This window comes from Melospiza melodia, chromosome 3 (genome assembly GCF_035770615.1).
Source record: "Melospiza melodia melodia isolate bMelMel2 chromosome 3, bMelMel2.pri, whole genome shotgun sequence".
Lineage (NCBI taxonomy): Eukaryota > Metazoa > Chordata > Aves > Passeriformes > Passerellidae > Melospiza > Melospiza melodia.
The window spans coordinates 64,990,033-65,011,759 of NC_086196.1; the positions used below are offsets into that span (position 1 = coordinate 64,990,033).

General features: G+C 49.3%; 1 protein-coding gene and 1 long non-coding RNA gene across 8 annotated transcripts in view; one reads left to right on the forward strand and one right to left on the reverse strand.

The window, feature by feature from the left end:
• Positions 1–16,774, reverse strand: part of LOC134415978 (uncharacterized) — a 28,807-nt gene extending 12,033 nt beyond the window's left edge. For 5 of the 7 annotated variants that reach the window (XR_010027147.1, XR_010027149.1, XR_010027148.1 and 2 more), the window contains exons 1-2: positions 16,376–16,774; positions 1,790–1,866 (exon numbers count right to left, since the gene is read on the reverse strand). This is a non-coding gene — a long non-coding RNA (uncharacterized LOC134415978). The remainder of the gene's footprint in view (positions 1–1,789; positions 1,867–16,375) is intronic. The other 2 variants (XR_010027146.1, XR_010027145.1) reach the window with 2 other exon arrangements.
• SIX2 (SIX homeobox 2) lies at positions 16,343–20,625 on the forward strand. The gene is made up of 2 exons (XM_063152063.1): positions 16,343–16,936; positions 19,427–20,625. Exons 1-2 carry the CDS (start codon positions 16,377–16,379, stop codon positions 19,728–19,730), a joined length of 864 nt encoding a protein of 287 aa, XP_063008133.1. The 5' UTR covers positions 16,343–16,376; the 3' UTR covers positions 19,731–20,625.
• Positions 20,626–21,727: the final 1,102 nt, after the last annotated feature.

Below are 21,727 nucleotides of genomic sequence, written 5' to 3' on the forward strand. Positions count from 1 at the left end.
GCATTATTCCTAACATGGTTTGCTCTACAGCCCACAAGCCTTGCTGGCACTTTGAAACATTATTTGGATGAGAAATGCCAGACCTGGCAATGCAGTGATATAATAACCAAACTCTGAGAAATGTTCAATAGGAAGCATTTTTTATTTTATGAAGAATTCTTATTTAATGTATTTTTTCTTAAAAGCAGTGATGCAATATCATCCATAATAAATCATTCTTGTGCTCATTAATGCCTTTTTTATCCATTTCTGTTTCTAAATTATGGAAACAAGTTTTGGAGTTCAGTGGGAGACAGATGAATGTTCCAGCATTCTGCTGTGAATCCAGAGTATTTTGTTAAACTCCTTGCACTATTTCCAAAAATGTTAGAAATACTTTCATGGCAACGGACTACAAGGGGCTGTCTTTTTCTATAAAACTCTAAACACATACACACACACAGACACACACATTTTCCTTCCTGATTTTCTCTGCATGTGTCAAATTTAGGCAGGAATTCTATAGCACTTAGTACTTGCTGATGTAGAAATGACTGCCAAATGAATGGTTTATACTGGAATATCTCATTATTTATATAAGTATGTTACAGTATGGACATTTAATTTAGTTCTCATTCCAAACCCATGACAAGTCACTTTGACACCTTTAAGAAATGTTTCACATATGGTAAGATAGAGCACTCAAAACTGTAAAAGGAAAAAAAATAGATGACTCAAATTAAAACAGAGATTTTTAAACAATCCAAGGAAATACTTCAAGCTTGTAATAACACATCTCAGCCATTTACTGTTTAATAATTTTAATGATGAATTAACATTTCTGGGGAACAAGGATGGTACAGTAGTTCTGGGGGCTGGCTATTTTCACTTCCAAAAGACACAGGGCAAAATTTCACAGGCATTAATGGAAATGTCTTTTTAAATATGAGGAGTGAAAGCTTTCATGGAAGGTTCTGATTTGTTGTGGTGCTGCTGTAGATCTGAGCACGAGAGAATTCAGGCACCAAGCCCAGGCACTGAGACAGCCAGGCAGGGATTTGAAACTGCACCTGCACTCCCTGTTACAATCTCATAGCCTTTTCACTTTACAAATAAAATAGTCATGTTTATCCCCCACTCTGTGAAAAATCCCATTTTAGCTGAAATGCTTTTCTGCCATAAAGCTAAATCAGACTACTTGTGTAATGGAGCTGGATGGAAAGTAGCACCAAAGCTTGATTTACCATGCAAGCGAAATGGGGAAGGGTTTGGCTTCAAAGCTGACAATTTGCACAGGGCACTTTCTCTAAGAGCTGTGAGTTTGAGCCATGAAGTCTGGCTTTGGAATGGCAGCTCTCTGGGTACAGCCTGGATTAGGAAGGTGAGAGGCCCATGTGCCAGGATCCCACACAGCACGGAGCACACCCTAGTGCAACTGGCTGTGAGGGCTGACAGGCTGAGTGTGTGACTGGTAACACTGGGTTTCTACCACGTTAAATCCTGCCACATATCTACTACGTTAAACTCTTTCCATGCCTGCTTGCTCAGCTTCAAGATACCTGAGGTGTGGGGCTTGAAGGTGAGCAGGGCCTCAGCAAGCAACCAAAGCACTTAATGACATGTTGCTCTCTTGCACCACAACATTGCACCAAAGTAGGAATGTTACAACATCTGGAGGGCAGAAAACAGGCAAGCACACATGGGGAACGGCCTCAGTTACAGCCAGATGGCTCTTCCCACCTTGGGGCTTCCTTGCCTTTCAGGCATCCGCCACCGAGATGAAAATGAATGAAGGTGTCTGAGTTCTCACCTGGGCCAGCAATGGGCTGCTCTTGCTGTGCAGGATGGGAGTGGGCTCCAGGGTCCACTGGGTTCTGTGCATTTATACTGATAACATATACAGAGAGAAATAGTTGGGTATCATATAGGTATCAATCAGAAGACAGAAGTATTTTCTATCTAGAAATACTTAGTGTATAATAAATAAGACAGCAAGAAATTACTGCTGACACAAAGACCTAAAAAACATGAAACACAAAGTGTTTGATGTGTCTTTTACTTACATTTTTATAAAATAAATCTTTGACAACTCTTTTGAAGAGCAAGGGCTTTTAGCCAACCTGAATGACATTACCCAGTGTTACCAAAACAAAGATAAAATACTCTCAGATGTAACTTCTGAAGCCTTTTTAAATCCATTTCATTCTTTTTTTCTGCTTGTCTGGATCTCCCCTAACTCACACGTGCTCATTCTCCAGCCCCATCTTCACCCCTCCATTACCACAACAAGCTGCTCCCTTGACACTAACTAAAGGGATCAAGATTTCTTCCAAGAGCATCTAAAAGTGAGGAGGGGAAGGACAATATCCAAATAGTTTTTCTAAGAATGTCTTTATTTTCCTCTTGAGAATATATTCTGTGTCCCTGAGAGGAGTGGATACACTTTGCTGTCCCAAGCCTTTCCCTTTGGAGAAGCAGCCACAACCGTGGCCATCTGGGAAGGCCTCTGCAGCACAGCACAACTCTTTGCAGCCTTGAGACCTACTGGAGTACACAGGATATCTCCAGGAAGGCCTGTGGGATAAGCTAGCCCAGCCACTACATTTTAATGTAATCTAGAATCTGTAATAAGGGAAGTCATAATTTTTCCAAGGAGGCTCACGTGTGTCCCAAGCCAGTGAGTTTCTTATAAGGCTGATATTGTAATGGAGTACAAGTAGGTTCATGCTAAATGGAAAATGAAAGGGGACTACCCCACATTTAATGAAACAAAACACAAGTGAGTCAATCTTTAAATCTTTCACCAGATAATTTCTCTCTCATAATGTGCTCTTTCTATCCACTAATTTGACAGTGTGTTCTTTTAAATGTAGGTATTTGATCAATGTCCCTGGGTAAGTTCATCTGGCTGATGAAACAAAACAGAAATATCTAACGACAACGTCTGGCACAGGTACAAACACAATCAGTATCGCCAATTTATCTTGAGATTGCATGCAAAGTACTCTGAAACAAAAACACACTGCAGTTCTTCTATTTTTTGATGTTGAAAGATTTTAAAAATTGTAATCCACATGAAGCTTCTGCATTTCACCAGCCAAGGCTGACTGAAAAGTGTGTACTTATAGAGGGTAACAGCACTATTCGTTGTTACTGCTAACTTTGTGCAGCTAGGTAGGGATTGGGGTTTTTTTACTCTTCCTTATGGAATTCCTGTAAGTGCTTTGCCAAATCCTATGTAATGTTTAATTCATACAGCTTCCCTTTTCTCCTGTTTCTTACGTGAAGTCATTAAGCTAAAACTTGAAATGGAAACTCATGTATCCACCTAGAAGGCTGAAGAATAAACCACAAAACAGTCCTGAGCAAAGTTAAAACTGTGCATTTGAGGAATGCTGGGGTTATTCTGAATGTTTCCAAATCAGGCACAGTGTTTCTAGTATTTACAACTGGATTTGTGTGCTGTTTTTAGAGAGCACATAGTGGTTAATGATATGTCTTTTAAGTATTTAGTCAGTCACAAGCAATAATAAATCTTTGAAATTTGTTTCCATTAGTTCCACCAAATGGATAAAACCAGTAGTAATTTCTATGCCTGGAAGATTCCTACTGGGTAAGGTTATGAACTATCTTCTTGCAAGAAGCACTTTCAGAATACAGGATGTGTGTCAATTATTCTTTCTTGGTTACTCTACTTTCAAGACAAAGACTTCTAGTAGTTGCTCAGGCAGACTGGTTGATCTGTAATCCCTGCTATCCTGCAAGTCAAATCATCTACCTCTAGTCTATCTGCCACAGTCCCTTCTACTGTCCAGCTAAGAGGAAAAAAATCTGGTGAACTTCTACGTATAGCTCTAGATTCAGTCAAGAGTGAAGAAGAGATAACATACTCATAGATTTCCTTGTAGGTTTACATCAGCAGAGGCTCTGATGTTATTAGGGAGTGTCTAACTTAGACTGAGCAGTGTTTTTGCATGCTCTGGTATATCAGAGAGAACACGATCACACTCCTGTGTAAATGTGCTAGGGAATGTAGAAACACTGAATTAGACACGTGTTCCACTTTCTTTGTGCCTGAATCACCCTTGTCAAGAGCTTCTTTAGAGACATAATAGTGCAATCTGTCGTTCACAGAAAGGAACACATGGAGTGTAAAATGCCGTTACTGGAATTTATCAAGAGCAGCTTCCATAACCTGCTACATTGTAAAAATGTTCACATTTTAGCATGCCAACAGAGCTTCAGCATTGATGCTTCCAACAAATAGGAAGCACATGGCATATTAAGCTTGTTTCCTCTCAAATCCACGGTTCGGTTTTAGAGGATACACGTGAAGAGAAAACGCAGTCACCAACTGCCCAGGTTAGAGGCAAGGCCTTTTCCTGTGTGACTGAAGTGGGGAGTCACATACAGCAAATGGACTTGGCAACTCTCCCTTTTTGTTTCTGGGGCTGAGCAGCCATCAGAAGATACCCAGACAGTACTGTGATCAGTCAATGACCACCTGCCCGTGAAAAGTACACCGGAGTGAGGCCAGAAATGGGCAGGGCTGCTCAGCCTTCCTCAAAAAAGACACCACTTCAGGTAATCAAGTTGTCTCTCTGAATCAGAGACAGATGGAACAGCACTAACAGCATGCTGAATAGTCACATCATTAGAATGAAATAAACCTGCCCTGAACTCCAGAGTTTAGACTGGATTTTAAATCCTGCAGCTTTGCTTGGTTTTGACCCTAATGTACCAATTCAAACTAAATTATATTTTTACATGTCCAAAAGGATGAATCTTCCCAATACAAAATTAATATCTGAGTCCATTTCTGCAAGGAACTCAAAACACAGACACAAAGGAATGGAGAAAACCAGTTCTCACTGGCTGTTGTGGGATTTGCTGGTGGTTCTCCTAATTTTTGGGGGCATATTATTTCTACAGGCAGAAAAGGAACTCTCTTTTCTGATGTAGGTGAGCATGAATGTGTAGTAGTTTGCATTTAGAAAGAGATAAATCACCCTGTATATACCATAAATTTTACTAATGAGAATTTTCTCACTTGTTATCTTTCCTAAACTGACACTAGATTAATGTAATGCATGGCAGTAGAGAGCATTAAGAGAAGTGCAAAAAACTCCCGTGCTACATATCCATGTTTCAAATGTATATTGCAATATATACAATGTATATTGCAATATATGCAATGTTTCCTGCTGATTTTTCTTCTTCTTCACTGGCCTTCCAGCGTAAATTGGTATTTTAATGAAGATATAACAGAAAAATCTATTCAGTACTAACTCACTTTTTCACCAAATGTTTCAACAAAAAAGGTGGCAATGAAAGAATTTAACTTCTACATCGATAAAGAGCATATTCTCTTTCCTGGCTTCAAATGGCCAATAGCTACACCACAACAGCATGAGCTTGTCAACTGCATGCTTCATCACTCATAAAAGAAATAGAACTGATTAGAAATAGATAGAAATAGAAATAAATAGATATTCAGAACACTTTGTTTCAGCAAACTTTCCACTGATTTAATGAGAGGATCACACCATCTTTATAAAAATACCAAGTCTGGATACTCAGGTGTGTGTGAATGTGTGCGTACATTATTTATGTACACGTACAACACATATGGGCACACAGAGAGAAATCTTTCCTTTATTTTCCTGGCTGACTAGTCATTGAATAAAATGGAAGCTTGTAAGGTGTGAAGGCTTGAACTTCTGCAAGAACTTTCCCTGGGTTTCAGTTCTGAGGTTTATCCGATTTTGATCCCCTGTGGCTCCCAAATTTCAAATAGCCCCTTCCAATTTACTGGAGATATAAGGTGTATCAAGCTGAACAAGAGACAGGTCTCCCCAGATATAGGTATTTTCTCTCTATTTTCACTCTTTCCCATTTTTCGTTATTAATGTAAATTGACACTCTAAATGGTCAAATCAAGTACTGCTGGATTTTAGCATAGCAAATACTGGACAGTCTTTCTCAAAAAAGTTCTACCCAACATACAAACTTGTTAGTAATGATTATTACTACATAGAATGTGTTTATTGTAAAGTTTATCATTAAAAGATAGGATTACTCAAGTTCTAACTTCTAATGGGAGTTTGGAGGGCAAGGGTTGACCTTTGGAAGTAAGGTTATATGGTTCTTTTGATTTGTTTACATGAAATGGGAAGGTTCTGCTGATTATTACAGAAATCTGCACTCTCCTTTTTGCATGTTAATGGAAATTTTTTTAGAAGGAAATATTGAGAGTTCTGTACCTAAAACAGATTTCATAAAACTGTACATTCTTGGCAGACTGGTTAGACATATTTAACTTATGTGTGCCTAATCTGTATTTTTACAGGATTTCTCTATCCAACAGTTCTGCTAGTTGTACATTAATTCCATGCAGAAACACACACATCTGGGTGTTAACATTTGTACAAGGTTTGATTGGTTGCATATTTGCCTGTGAACTTTCACATGTGGGCAAAGAAAATATTATTTCTTGGGGACTATATAAGGAAATAGTTTAAGTCTTCACATGACATCATATTATTCAGCATCAGATTATCAACCTGTATCACCACACAGTACACAGTAACTAGTTGGATAATTTAACATATGGCAGGAAACGTGTCTGTTTCATCAAATTCTACAGATCATGATAATTTAAACCTTGTAGCTTCTATAGTACTTAGAAAAGTGCCCTTTATGCTCAAAATGATTGAGCAAGAATCATATTATGGGTCTCCAGAGATCAAATAAGATTTCTCAGAGCCAAAATAAACACTAATGTGTGCTTAATTAATGATGGTTACATAGTATCAACAATATCTCAACACCTTCAGTGTCTTGAAAGACTAGCACAAAGGAAATATACACCAGGAGCAAGATCTTGCACTTCTTGGCTGTTTTTGGTGTACTCTAAGAGATGTAACCAGAGACATAAATGCTCGTCTTCTTGTCCCCGGGGAATAGAATGCATTTAAGAAGCATAATTTTATAGTAATTAATGATAATGTGACTTCTCTTGTGAAAATGCTTGCCTGACACTGAAGAAAAAGAGTTTTGTGCATTTTTCAGAAACTGCTCCTCCTTGTGACAATGCTGGTCCCACAGTACTGTCAATATCTGTGCCTTCCTAGACTGTCTGCCACTCTGTGTGCCAGATTGGTAGACACCTGAGAGAGGCTTATCAACAAAATTTCAAACTTTTACTTTCATAAACCTCCTTCTATTTCTTATCTCATGGCAAATCCTCTTTCCCTCCACTCTTTTAACAGTTTCCAACCCTCCAATAATCTCTCACCTAGCTGAAGACCTCATCTTATTCAAGGCCAGAGATCACTGCAGCCAACCTGGCCTAGCATCCAGCAATCCCTGGGTCATTTGTGATGCCTACACCCTCCTCTGGGATGTTGATGGGACCTAACAGTTTGCATTCTTTGTTGGACCTTACAGTTTGCATTCTTTGTTCATTCTTTTTGCCCTAATCCTTTAAATTGATGGCCCCACCTTTGTCCTCTATATCCAAATGTCTCAAAGAACAGTTTGATGTATTAAGAAAACCATCCTCAGGCACATCCCTCTCCTTGATGTATTCATACCACTCATTCACCCCTGCCAGCCACAGATCCAGGTTGGCACTGCGAACATTTCCTTCCCTTAGGTGCATTACTACATCACTACATTACAGCTTTCACATTATAATTCACATAACTCATCCAATTACACTTCTTTATTTCTTCTCTTCTTGAAAGCTGAGGCTCACTTCATGATGACGGTAAGGCCCAGTTCTCAGACTTCTTGCATGCCAAATGCTGCTGCTAACCTCCTTCCACTTAAAAATAAACAGGAACATATCACCCTCACCCACAACTGCATTTGTTTCACAATGGTGATTAAAAAAATAAAAAAAGAGATAAAAAAAATCTTGTTCTTTAAAATTCTTCCTAGACTTTGTCCAGCTTGTCTCAGGGTCTGGTCATTTCTTCCTCCACTTGTCTTATATGATTGAAATGAAAAAGTGTTCAGAATTAAGGTAATTTTTGATTTTTGCCAGGTTATATCACTCTGATGTGGTTATCTTACTGTTTAAGAAAAGTTTTTGATTAAAATAAATTACAATCTATTTTTCCATTAATTAAAATTAAACAAAAGTTAATTAAAACAGCCAGACTATATAAAAATTGCAGTTGCACAAGAATCCCATGCTCTGCAGCTCAGTGTCACTCAATGAAATCTCCAGCCCTATGTCTAGTATCAGCTTCTTCAGCAAGCTGTGGTAGAAATGAAACAACTAAAAATTACTGCAGCAGTGACTATAAACTCTGTTAGAAGAATAAAGATTTTCTGTGCCTCAGGATGGTGGGTAGTCCCATTTTGCAAAGGTGTTTGAACTACGTCTATTGCTAAGTAAAATAGGGCTGAGATCCTCTCTCTGTTCCTGAGGCTAAGTGACATTTGTCACTAGGTCTTTGGGCCTCTTGGTACCTCTGTGGCTCAAAATAATAAAAAAAAATATTTCTTGTGAGGTTCTAGTTCTGAGTATTAGAGATAATATAAATTGTAAATTGTTCAAGTGATATTTTCACAACAGGAAGCCAAAGGAGGGAGCGAACTGAGAGCATGGAAGGGACAGCAGAAACTTCTGGAAGAGTGTTGGAGGACTAGAATAGTGCAGGACAGAGGGAGTTGAATCAGGTGCCATCCGGTACAACCAAAGTTGTGCCTGGGCGCATGGCAGCAATCAAATGGTGTCCTTAGCTCATGGCCCCTCCTTGCACTGTGCAGCATCAGCGTGTGCTGCCATCAGCATCTGCTTCCAGGGGAGGTTCTGTGCCCTTGTGCACCCTGTGCACATGTGCCTTGGCTGTTGGAGGAAATGTGATGGGAGTGTGGTAGCCCAGCAGCACACATCTCAGTCTGCCTGCTGAAGTGACTTAACTGACTGAAACCAATTCAGTGTTCACTGAGTCGGCCTTTTTTATATCTTAAATAAGCAACAAAGTCAATCTTGGTCTAGTAATAAAGTCCTTGTTTATATGGAGAATAAAACTGATGAAAAAAAAAAAAAAGAAAGGAATGAAAAGGGATACTAGGTTTTTCTCTGGGAAGTAAAAGGTCCTCAGCGTATTTGAGCTGATTCAAGAACCTATGAAATAAAGCAGAGAGGACATCAAAGGACAGAGTCAGAACGAACTCAGCAAAAGGGAGGCTGGAACAAACCATAGAGGAAAATACAGAACATTGTCACACGTTCAGAAGTACCAAATTTTCCACAGGAAAGTTGATCAGTTTTCAACTGACGTTATATGAACTATCTGGTTTTTCACAAAGCTGTTCCTGTAGTTTTGATCTGTACACAAAACTTCTCAGAAAAATTGCAAGAATGACAAGCAACTAAATTGCACTTCCTAATTTCTGCAAATAAGGCAATTTACTTATTACAAAAACTATTTGGAGTTGTAACAAGCTGAATGAATTCTGAAATTCTATGAATTTTCCCTTACAACAAATAATTGTTTTGGTTTTAATTGATACCATCCCATTTCAGTTTTTTTCCCAATGGTAAATCATAGCAATTATTAAAAAGGAAAAAAAAATCCCAAAACTGAACAAACTGCAGTTAAATCCATCAGTATTTGACAGAAATATCTGTGTGTTACTTGCTGGCACTACATTACATTTCAATCTTGCAGAATTTAAAAGATGGATGTTTATGACCATATAAAATAGCACAGACCATGGAAGATCTTACACAAGCTCTTTCTACAGTGAAGGAAAAAAAAAAAATCTACATATCTGTGTATAGTGCTTTGTCCCTAAATCTTGGCAAGGATACCTTTGTCTGGTGTTTTAGAGGCTGTGCTTCCTTCCCTTGCAATGGATACAGAAGAAGAAGGGTTCCCAAAATCCTCCTGTGTCATTATGCACCAGGAAGGGGACACGAATTCCACTCGCTTGCACGTAAGCAGGACAGCTAGGATGGCTGCTGCTGAGATAAGGGATTTCCTGTTATGGAGATGACATCGTGAATCACCTTTGACAGACTGCGGAAGACCTTACCGGGCTTAATCTACCTGGGAGACTCGAGGATGTTAAGGACGAGCCTTGTTCCCTCTCAGCAGCCATGGGAGCTGAGTATTAGAGCCCTCTAGTGAAGTTTCTCGGAGTGGATCCCTGCCTCCAGCCCGTGGGGCCGAAGGAGCCTCTTTCCTTCCTCGAAGGGAACAGAAATTCCCTTTGGTGCCGCGGGACGTGGCGGGGTGTTGGCTCCCTTTGGGAAAAGGCCCGGCGGGAGCGCGGCTTCACCTGCGCCGCCACCTGAGCGCCCCCGGGACCCCCGGCACGCAGCGGGCCGTGCTCGGCCCCCACGCACCCACGGAGCCACAGCGAGCGCCCGGAGCTCTCTGCTGCCCGGGGAGGGATGGCAGGAGGGAAGAGAGGGCAGCCTCTTCCTAAAAATACTCCCCTGTGAGCCGGGGATGGAGATGGAAACAAAAATGCTCTGCATCGGTAGGAACAGTGAACAATCTTCGTGCTTTCCTCATCATCTTGGAATAATCAGCGGAATTAACTGAGGTCGAGGAAACAGGCTCTTGGGTTAGTTGTGGGAGGCTGTGAGAATAGGGGGCAGCCATTAAAAGAAACATGATCGCTATTCATCAACTCGGAAGAGGGGAAAGGAGGAGGGAAAAAAAGAGACCTTCGTGGCTGGAGCTCATACCAACCTGGTCTATCTCTGATCAAGAAGATCCCTGGAAACAAGAAGTTTACAAATATTGTCAAATTGATGCTTGTAGTGTGATTTAAGTTGTCAATCCCGCAGAAGCCCACCAGAAGTTTAGATTCAATACCCTGCATTTCTGGCTGGTTATTGCCAATCCCCTAAGGCAGAAAGCTCTCGCTCGCTCGCTCTCTCTTTATTTTAACCATATGTGCCTTTTGTTGTTGTTGTTGTCTTGTCTGTGAGCTGTACACTGTGTGCAGAGAGAGTCCCCCCGTGCCGCGGCGCATCTGAGGCGGTGCCGCGGCCCGGAGCGGGGCGGGGGCTGGGTGGGCACCGGCCCGGGCCCCCTTCTTCTACCCCGCTCCATCCCCAGCCGTCTGTAGGAGCACCCCAAATAAATATCCATGCTAACGGCCGGGAGGGTGCTGATGGCAGAACTGGGCGAAAACTCTCAGCCCCTCGCCCGAGATTGAGAAAGAATAATATAAAAGTAATCAGGACCGGCCGCATTAATCGGCTGGGGGGGCTATCGTGTTTCGTGGGGAGCTCGGCAGGTTAGAGCTCTTGAGCTGGGCACACAGTGCCGCCCCCGGAGTCCCGTTTCACGGGGGGCGGGGGCAGGAGGGTTCACCGAGGCCGACCCAGCCACGTCCCATCAGGCCCCCATCTCCTGATTATTAACACATCTCCTTCGGAGATGCCGCTCGAGCATCCCAGGTCCAGCCGGCGGGGAAAGGGCTCGGCGCTGCAGAGCGAGCGGCGGAGCTGCGGGCCGGGGAGCTCCGAGGGGCACACGCTCCGCTCCCCTGGGCCCCCTGCGGAGCCCCCCAGCCCCCGCGCCCACCAGCGCTCCCCTCCAAGCCGTGTTTGTTAGCATAATCGAGTTACCCGCTACATATCTGAAATCCTTGACCCGTCCCCTTGAGGAACGGTGCATTGCGCGCAGCAAAAGCTTTGAATTATTCCTTTCTCCCCAAATCAGGGAACAACAAGCAACTTTTGTTTGTCTCAATTTAGTTGTGCGCAGTGATCCTCTGCCGGGCTTTCTTTTCTCAGTCCAGACAGGAGCTAGAGCCATCTCTGATGGGATAGATTCGGGTTTTAAACAAAACTGAAAAATAAATAAAACCGTGAATAAACAACGTGAGGGCGGGGGGACCAACCCGCGGATCCGGGTTGAAAAATTGCCTCCGGGAATCCCGGGTGAGCTTTGGCCGCCTGAAGAAGCCCTAGTCCCGCCACGGGAAAACTTGTGAGCCCGGGAAACTGAGCCGAGCCCCAGGGTTGGATGGTATGGGGAAGGTAGGCCCAGTATCGCGACAAAGGTCGCTATGATGCCTTTTAAAAAAATAAATAAATAAAATAAAAACCTAGCCGGAGTAGCAGCTTCATTGCGGCAGGCTTTCGGTCTCGGTAAACCCCACAGGTTTTAAGGGGAAAGCACATTGCAGTCCCGACAAAAGGAAAGAATTTTTATTTTTTTTTAATTTTTAAAAAATATTTTAAAATAAAGGAAGGAAAGAAAGAAAGAAACGAAAACTTGGAGTTATCTGTCATTTTGGTTCCTCTCCCTACAGTCCTCGCTATGGTAGTGGACATCTGCGGGGAAATGTGTTTCTTTCTGGCATGTGGAAGTTGTGGGGTTTATCATTGTTTGCTACCCCTGCCGATAAAAGCGCCCTTGGAGGCGGCCGTGTCTTCGTGCCGAGCCCACGGCTGGCTGGCAGGAGCCGTGTGACAGTGTCCACAGCCCTGTGACAGCGGGTGACAGGTCTGTCCCGAGCCCAGCTCGGTGAAAAGGACGAGGGGCTCCGCAAAAGCAGCCGTCGAAGAGGCCGGGGAAAGGCGTCGGGCAGCCCGGGTGAATCGGCTCCTGAGTTAAACAGGAAAGATGCGGGCCTGCAGCCTCCCATACGGGCTGCTGTCTACAAAAGGACGGCGAAGAAAGAGCCGAAAAGGCGATTTCCAGATAACTGCACCCACTCGGGAGCACGGAGCAGTTCCACGCAAGGAAAGGCTCCTCGGGAGAAAACCGCCAGCCCACGCCCCATTCCTCAGCCAGACTGTGTCACAGAAAGGAGCATCGCAATAAAACCACCTTTTTATTTCACTCACGTTTCCCAGAGATTGTGCTGACACCCGTGGCCTCGCACGCTGCTGCGCCGAGGGGTGAGGCGCTCGGCAAAGTGACAGCGGGCCGGGCAGGGGGGAGCCCCGGCCTTGGCCGCCCGGCGGCAGCGGAGCCGAGAGAAAGTTTGGGTCGGCTCGCCTGAAACTTTCCACGACAGCTAAACGGGAGACAGCTGGCAGTAGCCAGGCGAAACCCTCCCGTCCGTCCAGGGGCAAATGTGAGCAGGCGATTCGCTCCTCCTGCTCTGAAATATAATGTCAGGGAACGAGAGGCTTCGCAAATGCCAAAAAAAGCTCCTCTCCCGATCGCCTATTTCGCTCGCAAGGCGCTGCAATGCGATTCGCCCCGCGCCCGGCTGTGCAGCCAGTATCTGCTCTGACTTCTAGCACGTAGGAAAATTTTTCTCTTTCCCTAAAGATAAAAGCAGTTATGCAGAATTTGGATCCAGATGTCACTAATTTACGATTGCTCTAGGACGCAAGCTGATACAGGGTGCCCGGGAAGGGGGTAGCCCTGCCTCTGCCCAGCTCTCCGGGAAGTGAACTTAAGTTACACGCGAGCTGCAGTCCGGCTAAGGCAGCCTAAAGTGAAAGCGCCTACGGAGGAGCTGGAGTGTAAACACGGTACTCACATTTTAGGGTGCTAAAAAGACTCTTTTTCAGGTCTTAATCTAAGCAACAGGTTTTGACATTTCTTTTCCAGCTAGGGCTACGAGCCGCTCCCGTTCAGATTTAACCACTGTGGTTGTGAGATAGAAAGAGAGGAAGAGGAGTCAGGTATATCCCTAATAAACGTGGGGCGACCGAGCGTGGTAGCATGGAGGCGGGAGACGCAGCTCAGACCTCTCTAGAATTTTCATTATTTCCACGGTCCCCGTTGCGGGAGGGAGCGGAAGGCACACGGTGTGTGCGCGCAGAGGTCGGGGACGGCAGAGGCGATTTGTGGGTTTGTTGCCTTTTCTGCTCAGGGCAACCTCCGAAGCGGCGCGGTTGTACCGTCCCGCCGCTGTTGGCTACGGCTGCGGCTGTGAACTATCCAGCCGCTCAGGTTGGCTAGGAAGCGCTGGGATCGGGATGCTCTCGTTTACAAACAAGCACAGCTTGAATCCTGCAGAGACCGGCCGGAATCGAGGCACTAAGCGGTTGAGAGCTCATTTTGTAAAAGAACGGAGGGAGCATCATGCGAGGGGACTTTACCGACCCGTCACCAGTATGCCCGATTTTGTTTTAAACGAATTTGGGCTCCTCTTTTCTCCACTGGAAAAAGAAGCCTCTATTTTCCGTCCCCGGAGGATCCAGGGCAGGAAGCGCCCGCTTGACCCTGTTTGCCTACGGCAGCACTCGTGAAAAGGCCGGACGGACAGGTAGGAGGACAACGCAGCTTCCACAGCGGAGCGCACTCGAGAAAGTACGGGTGCACGGATATACACAGACGTTCGGACATGCTGGGAGCTGGACACGGTTGATCCGCTGCCCCCCTACTCCGCCCTCTTCCTCCTCCTCCTCCTCCTGCCTCCCTCCCCAGCCGCATTTCCCCGGCCGCAGCCCTGGCGCGGCTCCTCGCCGGGAGCCGCCGGGAGCCGCCGGGCTGCGCGCCGCCGCCCCAGCCTCGCCCTCCCCCGGGACGGCCGCCCGGGCCGGCACCGAGGCTCGCTCCTCGGCCGCCGAGGCTCAGGCTGCGGGGCGGGGAGCCGCAGCCCGGGCTCCTGTGGCTTCGCTAAATCCCTGACGCGCCGGGGCGGCTAAAAAGGTACCGCGGCAGGAACCCACAATTGCACAAACCTCTCCTGTCAGGACTGCAAATACCGTAGAAGGAGCTTGTGGGATTAATTATTATTTCTCAGCAAAAGGGGAACAGAACAGGCCGTGGAAACTATCCCGAGTTTGTGGCCGGGAGGCTCCTCCCGAGTGCCCTCACCTGGGCGATGCCCGGCGCCAGCCTCCGCCCCGGCGGTCCCGCTTGGCCGCCGCCCCGTGCGCCGCTCCCGAGGAGGCACCGCGGCTCCCTCCACCCGCTCATCGCACCCTCTCCCTCGACCTTGCAGCCTGCACCACCTCTCTCGCTCGCCTTTCGCTCTGTGTAGACCGACAAGGGACGGGAAATGATGCGGGTTCCTGCCCCGCAGAGTCGGTAAACTTAAAACGCGGCGTGCAAAGGGCACGCGTGGGTGATAAGGGTCCGCTTAATCGAGCGAAGTGTTTCTGACTTTTACACTTTTACACGTGTTTCTCTCCTGGATGAAACACCCCGACACGCTCTGGAAATCCGGTATAAGTAAATGTCCGGCGTCCAGTGATCACAAACGCCAGCGCCCTTCCCGCCGGAGCGCGGTGGGGCACGGCCGGCGATCCATGGAGAGGCAATCCCTCTCCGGCCCCGTATCATCGTGCCTTCTTTTCGCTCCCGGGCAGGTACGAGAAGCGTGTAATAGGATCCCAGGTCACAAACAGGGTCTCCATTGTACATGAGAGGCCCCTTCCTTATAAAACTCTCCGACAGTGGTTACTGGGCGCTGGGGAGAGGGGCTACGAGGGAACGCTTTTAGAAAGCAATTTTTCGCCCCACCGCAGCCGCGGCTGCCGGGGACGGCGGAGCTCGCTGTCCGTCCGGAGCGGCGGGGCCGGGACGGGGCTGCGGGATCCAGACGGGACGGCGGGGCCCGGCCGAGACAGCGGCTCCGTCCCGCCGCGCCGCTGTGCCCTGCGGCGGGGAGCAGGGGCCCGGGCTCCGCGCTCCCCCTCTCCCCGACGGGCGCCTGCAGCATCAATCACGACGGAAATTTCTCCCTCGCTAGCTAATATCTCAGCTCTCAGGGCCGCCTCTGAGTGGATCTGAGCAATCTGTCAACCCAGCCGGGGAGCCACCTCAAAACAGATCGGGTTACCCCTGATTGACAGCGTCACCATGGCAAATAATTTGACTAAAACTATTGTCTTCTCCTGGCAGTCCCCGGGTCAGATAACCGGACCAATCACAGCGCGGATAATCACTTTTCATGCCAGCTTAGAATAATATTATTAAAAAAAAAAAAAAAAAAAAAAAAAAGGGAGAGAGAGAAAGAAAGGGGGGAAAACTCCGAGAGGGAGAGAGGAGCGAGCGAGCAGGGCTTTACCACTATATTATGTGGGATCTGACGGTGGGGGGTGGGGGGGAAGCAGGGAGATCCCAAACCGGCGGCCGAGGGGGGTGGGGGTGTGAGAGCCGCGGCCGCTGCGAGCGCTGCAGATAGGAGACAAAAGAGGCACGAAGTTACTCTCGCAACTTGGACTTACAAAAAGGAGGCGGCGGCCGGGGGGAAAAGCCGCCCGCGCTCGGGCTCTCGAGACTTTTTTTCGTCGCTCTTCGCACTTTTTCCCCGGCTCCCGCGACCGCCCCGGGGCCGGGCGCCGCCGATGGCCGCGGCCCCCCGCGCCCGGCCGTGACGCCCGAGCGGGCCCCGCCGGGCGCCGCCGCCCCGGCGCCGGCCCCGCATGCCGGGCGCTGCCCGCCGCCCCGCGCCGCTCCCCTCTATGCGGCCGTAGGGCGCGCGGCGCGGCAGGGCTCACCATGTCGATGCTCCCGACTTTTGGCTTCACCCAAGAGCAAGTGGCCTGCGTCTGCGAGGTGCTCCAGCAAGGCGGCAACATCGAGCGGCTGGGGCGGTTCCTCTGGTCCCTCCCTGCCTGCGAGCACCTCCACAAGAACGAGAGCGTCCTGAAGGCCAAGGCGGTGGTGGCCTTCCACCGGGGCAACTTCCGCGAGCTCTACAAGATCCTGGAGAGCCACCAGTTCTCGGCGCACAACCACCCCAAGCTACAGCAGCTCTGGCTGAAGGCGCACTACATCGAGGCGGAGAAGCTGCGGGGGCGACCCCTAGGGGCGGTGGGCAAGTACCGGGTGCGCCGCAAGTTCCCGCTGCCCCGCTCCATCTGGGACGGCGAGGAGACCAGCTACTGCTTCAAGGAGAAGAGCCGCAGCGTCCTCCGGGAGTGGTACGCGCACAACCCCTACCCGTCCCCCCGCGAGAAGCGGGAGCTGGCCGAGGCCACCGGCCTCACCACCACCCAGGTCAGCAACTGGTTCAAGAACCGCCGGCAGCGGGACCGTGCCGCCGAGGCCAAGGAAAGGTACGGCTTCCCACGGCTTCCCCCGGCGCCCGCGGCTCCCCGACCCCGGTGCTCACCCCGGGTCTCTCTATCTGCCCCGGCCCCGGCGGCGGAAGGCCCGCCGGGAGGGGACGGGGGCTCTCCGCCTCAGGGGGCACCCAGAGAACCAGAGGCCAGCGAGCTGGGGGCTCGATGAAGGCGTCTGGGCGCCAAAAGTAGCCCCGGGAGAGGCGGCCGAGACCCTTTCCCTGCCGACGGCCCGCTCCCCGCACAGCCCCGGCTGCCGGGGACGCCTCACACGGCCTGCGGCGAGCCCCGGTCGAGCAGCGCTGCCGCCTCCAGGAGCCGCGGCCGGAGGTGCCCGTGCGGGTCCGCGGCCCGTCGGGAGAGGCCGGGGGTGGCGGCGGCGGGGCCCGAGGGCTCCGCGCCCCGCAGGGCTCAGAGCGTGTCCGTGAGGGTACCCCGGGGCGGGAAGGGGCAGTCGGCAACGCGTGGGTCTGAGCGTTGGTCTGAGCAAATACATCCTCTGTCCCGGGCTCCTGGAGACCTGGACAAGGTCTGAGGGGAGCCACTTCCTGCCTCGCTCATGACCTTGCAGGTCTTACTCGCTGCCCAGCAAGGTGCTCATGATCGCACGTCAGTAGGTGTGTGTTCGTAGGCCGAATACGATTCTGCAGCTGTGTTTTTGTGTTTCTCACGTTATGTGGAGTGAAGGGACCATTAATCGCCGGGAGGAGGTTAATGCCTACATCCCTGGCTATTCGGGCAGATTTTTCTGTCAGCAGTCCCTGTGCCTTAGGAAGACGGTTCGAAGAGGCAAAAAGGGCCCTCTTACTGCGTTCACTAGCTCACTGAACTGCCCGGTCCGTACAGGCAATCGTATGATCGCATGCTCTGCGGGTTAATTAGCGGGTCAGAATCCTGTAGATCCGTGCCTCGGAGGAGAATTCTTTCTATCCTTGGTTTCTGCCAACCGTGTTTTGGAAACGGGCAGCGCCGCGGCCGCCCTGCTGTGCAGCCCGACAGATTCGGGCACAGATTTGCTCTATCCATTTCCCGAAACTGTGCTAGCGCTTTAATTTTCCTTCAAATCCTCACAAGTGTTGGTTTTACGAGATGTTAGAGATCCTTTTTATTGCTGATAGCAGGGACTCACCTTCAAATATCCAAAGGAAATGAAGGTTACACTTATTCCATACCTTTTTTTTTTTTTCCCGAGGAATCAAAATTTAAAAGTCTCCAGACACAAATAATATTTTTGACATTGAAAAATACACTCAACCTCATATTAGAAAACAGACCGTTGGAAAACAGACCGTTCATGGGATTGCCATCCACTCAAGCAAACCTGTTCAAACAGAGCTTTCTTGTCTATATTTATTTTTCTGGCACTAAGTGTCTCCAGCCACATCATGCAGCCCTTAGTGAGGAAAATCCGTCCGTGCTATAGCTTAACTTCTCCCGACCAAATCCTGCAGGATAGGGCCCCTCTGCCAGAGAGCGTGTTACAAAACTTCCGCAGAAGCTTTCAAATAGGCTTGCACTGCCGTCAGTAGTTCAGGCAGAACGGTGTTTAAAGTATTTCTACGAGAGCTATGCGGGCCGAGGAAGCCTTGCCTAGACGGCAGCCCCGACCCCTTCTTGCCACTCACGTTACCGAAAAAAAAACCCCATATATAGATATATAAATATATAGATATATCTACAAGGGCTTGGCTCGCCTCCAGCGATTTCTTGGTATTCACCCGGTGATGAATTTCGAAACCAGGTCCTGCCTTTCGGAGCCTTCGTCGCAGCGCTCCGGTGGTGCGGGCTGTCCCGCCGCGGAGCCGTGCGAGACCGTCCCGGCTGCGCCCACGCCGCCCGGGGACGGGACGGGGGAGCAGCGGTGGCCGTGCCGAGCATTTCCCGAGAGGAAAGCATGGGTTAACTCTGCTCGCTTCCCTTATCGTCCATATTGGGCTATGTTTTGAGCTTGAAGCTCAGGGCGAGGGGGAAAAGAAACCATGTCCAGTTACTTAAGGAAAAGACTTTCCCTCCTGATGTGAGCCCGGGGCTGCACGGAGCCATCCTGCCTGCAGCTCGCCAGGCTTCGGCCTCGTCAGGAGAAATCATGGCTGAACATCTCTTCAGCTCCTAGGGCAGTTTTAAAGTTAAAAAATTTGGGGTTTTTTTTATTTGTTTGTTTTTTAAATAAAGTCTTCCTCCCTTCCCTTCCGCCCCCCTCCTCACGCTGTGCAAACTCTTTGGACGCAGAAAATTACGGTTTGGCAAAGTGACACTTTCCGCTGGGCCGGTGGGAGACTGTTTACAAGCTCAGCGGACCTTAGACCTAAGTGCCAGATGAAGAGGCCTCGGAGGCTGGTAGAGTTTTTAAACCCAGAGTTTTTGCGCTGCTCCCCTCCGCTCGCTGCTCCCCGGAGCCAGCCCCCCGCCGCCCCCGCTCCCGCGGTGCGCACCCGGAGCGACGGCCGCATGGTGATTTCCCTCCCTCTTTTGTGTTTCCTATAGGGAAAACAACGAGAATTCCAACTCCAACAGCCACAACCCGCTCTCGGCGTCAATGAACGGGAATAAGACAGTTTTGGGGAGCTCAGAGGACGAGAAGACGCCGTCAGGGACCCCGGATCACACCTCCTCCAGCCCCGCGCTGCTGCTCAGCTCCAACCCCGGGCTGCAGCCGCTGCACGGCCTGGGCCACCCCCAAGGCCCCAGCGCCATCCCCGTGCCCAGTGCCGACCCCATGCACCACCACAGCTTGCAGGACTCCATTCTCAACCCCATGTCATCTAATTTGGTCGATCTGGGCTCTTAAAACCGTGTACACGCTCACTCCTTTGCGCCAGCCCTCCTTTCCTCAATTTTTCCTATTAATTTTTTTTTTCCTTTAATCTTACCAGGGACTTTGAAAGCAAACACCTTAGTGGAAGTGTTGTGCCCTTGGCAGCAGGCTGGCTGCAGGTTTGCAAGGTAGTGGACTCCGCTGTGGGTAGCTGATATTGTGAAAAGCCTTAAGGGTTGCTTACAGGCGTTTTCGGGCGTGTAAGGACTGTGGGACAGGAGCCGTGATTTTCACGGCAGGCTGTAAGGCTGATCGGTGTAGCAGCTCATTCCAGCCTTAACTTCACAAATCTCTCAGTGTTGTCACTCGATCGGGCCGGTCTGTGTGGGAAGAGGCACATCGTAATATTTTTATTTTTTTGGGGGGGTGGGGAAGAAAGGGGAACGCAAGGCTGCTCTTGCCATGCCTGTTTGAAAGTTACACATCGCTCCCGTTATTCTATTGTAGCTATGTATCCGTGGCAGGTGTACGATGTACAATTTCAACTAAGAATACAAAAGTCGTAGTCAAGATATAGCAGCAACACGCGCTCTAGGCAGACTCTGTAACCTTCTTGTAGCTGATGCTATGCAGAGAGACAGCTTCTTTGGCCTTGTCCATGTGGTGCTTTCGCCATTTGCTGGGTGGGAAAGGAAATGATGGCCCAGCTCCGGCCCGAAGGAAGGCAGAGGTAGATTTTCCCCTCGGCGTGCAACGCGGGCTGGAGCGGGTTTTAAAAGGAAAACAGGAATTGCTGCTCAAGTTTAGACCTAAATGACAGTATGAACCGCAAGTCACTCACCTTAGTTTTGTTTATTGTTTATATTATGTGAATACATTCTTTGGAAAATATTTCTGCTTTTATTTTATAATAAAATTTAGAAATCTAGCTCGGCGTATGGCTGCTTCACTCGCCCGCGGGGTGTTTTCGGGCTCAGTCCCGAGGGGAGCAGAGCAGGCGCCCTGGCGGGGATGCCGGGGCAGGCGCTGATGGCTGGCCGGAGCTCCGCCACCCTGCCCGGCTTGGCCCGGTCGGGGCCCTTGCGGCCCGGTCCGGGAAGCGCTGAACGCCACGGGCGGCCGAAGTGCCCTGCGGGAGCGGAGAGCCGAGGGCACGGGGCAGGACGGGCGGTGCGGCCCTGAGGGAAGCGGAGAGCCGAGGGCAGGGGCAGCACGGGCCGTGCGGGCCCTGCGGGAGCGGAGAGCCGAGGGCAGGGGCAGCACGGGCGGTGCGGGCCCTGAGGGAAGCGGAGAGCTCACGGCACGGGGCAGGATGGGCGGTGCGGCCCTGCGGGAGCGGAGAGCCGAGGGCACGGGGCAGGACGGGCGGTGCGGCCCTGAGGGAAGCGGAGAGCCGAGGGCACGGGGCAGCACGGGCGGTGCGGCCCTGAGGGAAGAGGAGAGCTCGCCCACCTGCTTCCCGAGGGCACGGCCCCGGAGGCTGCGGGCTCTTCTCCCGCCTGCCCCGGCGGACAAAAAGCGGCCCCCTCTCCCCCACCTCGTCCCCAGGGCGGGTGGGCAAACCGAGGGTGGCCAGACCCCGCTCCGGGGTCCGGCACGGACACTGGGCTGCAAACGCATTTCCGGCGCCTGCGGGATGCTGGGAAAGGGATTTCTCTATTCCTCTCATTTTTCTTTATTTCTTTTTAATTTCCTTTCCTGTAAGCACCGGGTGGCCAAAGAGTCAGGCAGGCTACTTGCCATTTTGCCCCATCAAAAGAGCTCAGGACTCTTGCAGCTTGCACCTTCGCCGTCCATCTTTGCTAGAAGCCGAACGTGTTATGTGCTTTAAATGTTCTCAGAACTTGCAAACAGCTTTATAACTTCATTTTTGGTCTTTTTAAATCTTCTTTGGAACGATTTTCTTGTTAAAAATAAACCGAGAACACGATTTGACTTCGAGCGGCATAGAAAAATGTGTAGATCAGCAAAGATCGTGTCCAGGTTTCAGATGCTGGCTGAAATTTCAATCAGTGGGAGTATTGTGCGGG

Bases quoted from the DNA above. Each gene is read 5' to 3' on its own strand.
- SIX2 (XM_063152063.1), top strand. From the start codon at position 16,377: ATGTCGATGCTCCCGACTTTTGGCTTCACCCAAGAGCAAGTGGCCTGC. The intron at 16,937-19,426 runs GTACGGCTTCCC...TGTTTCCTATAG, and splicing joins GCCGCCGAGGCCAAGGAAAG to GGAAAACAACGAGAATTCCA.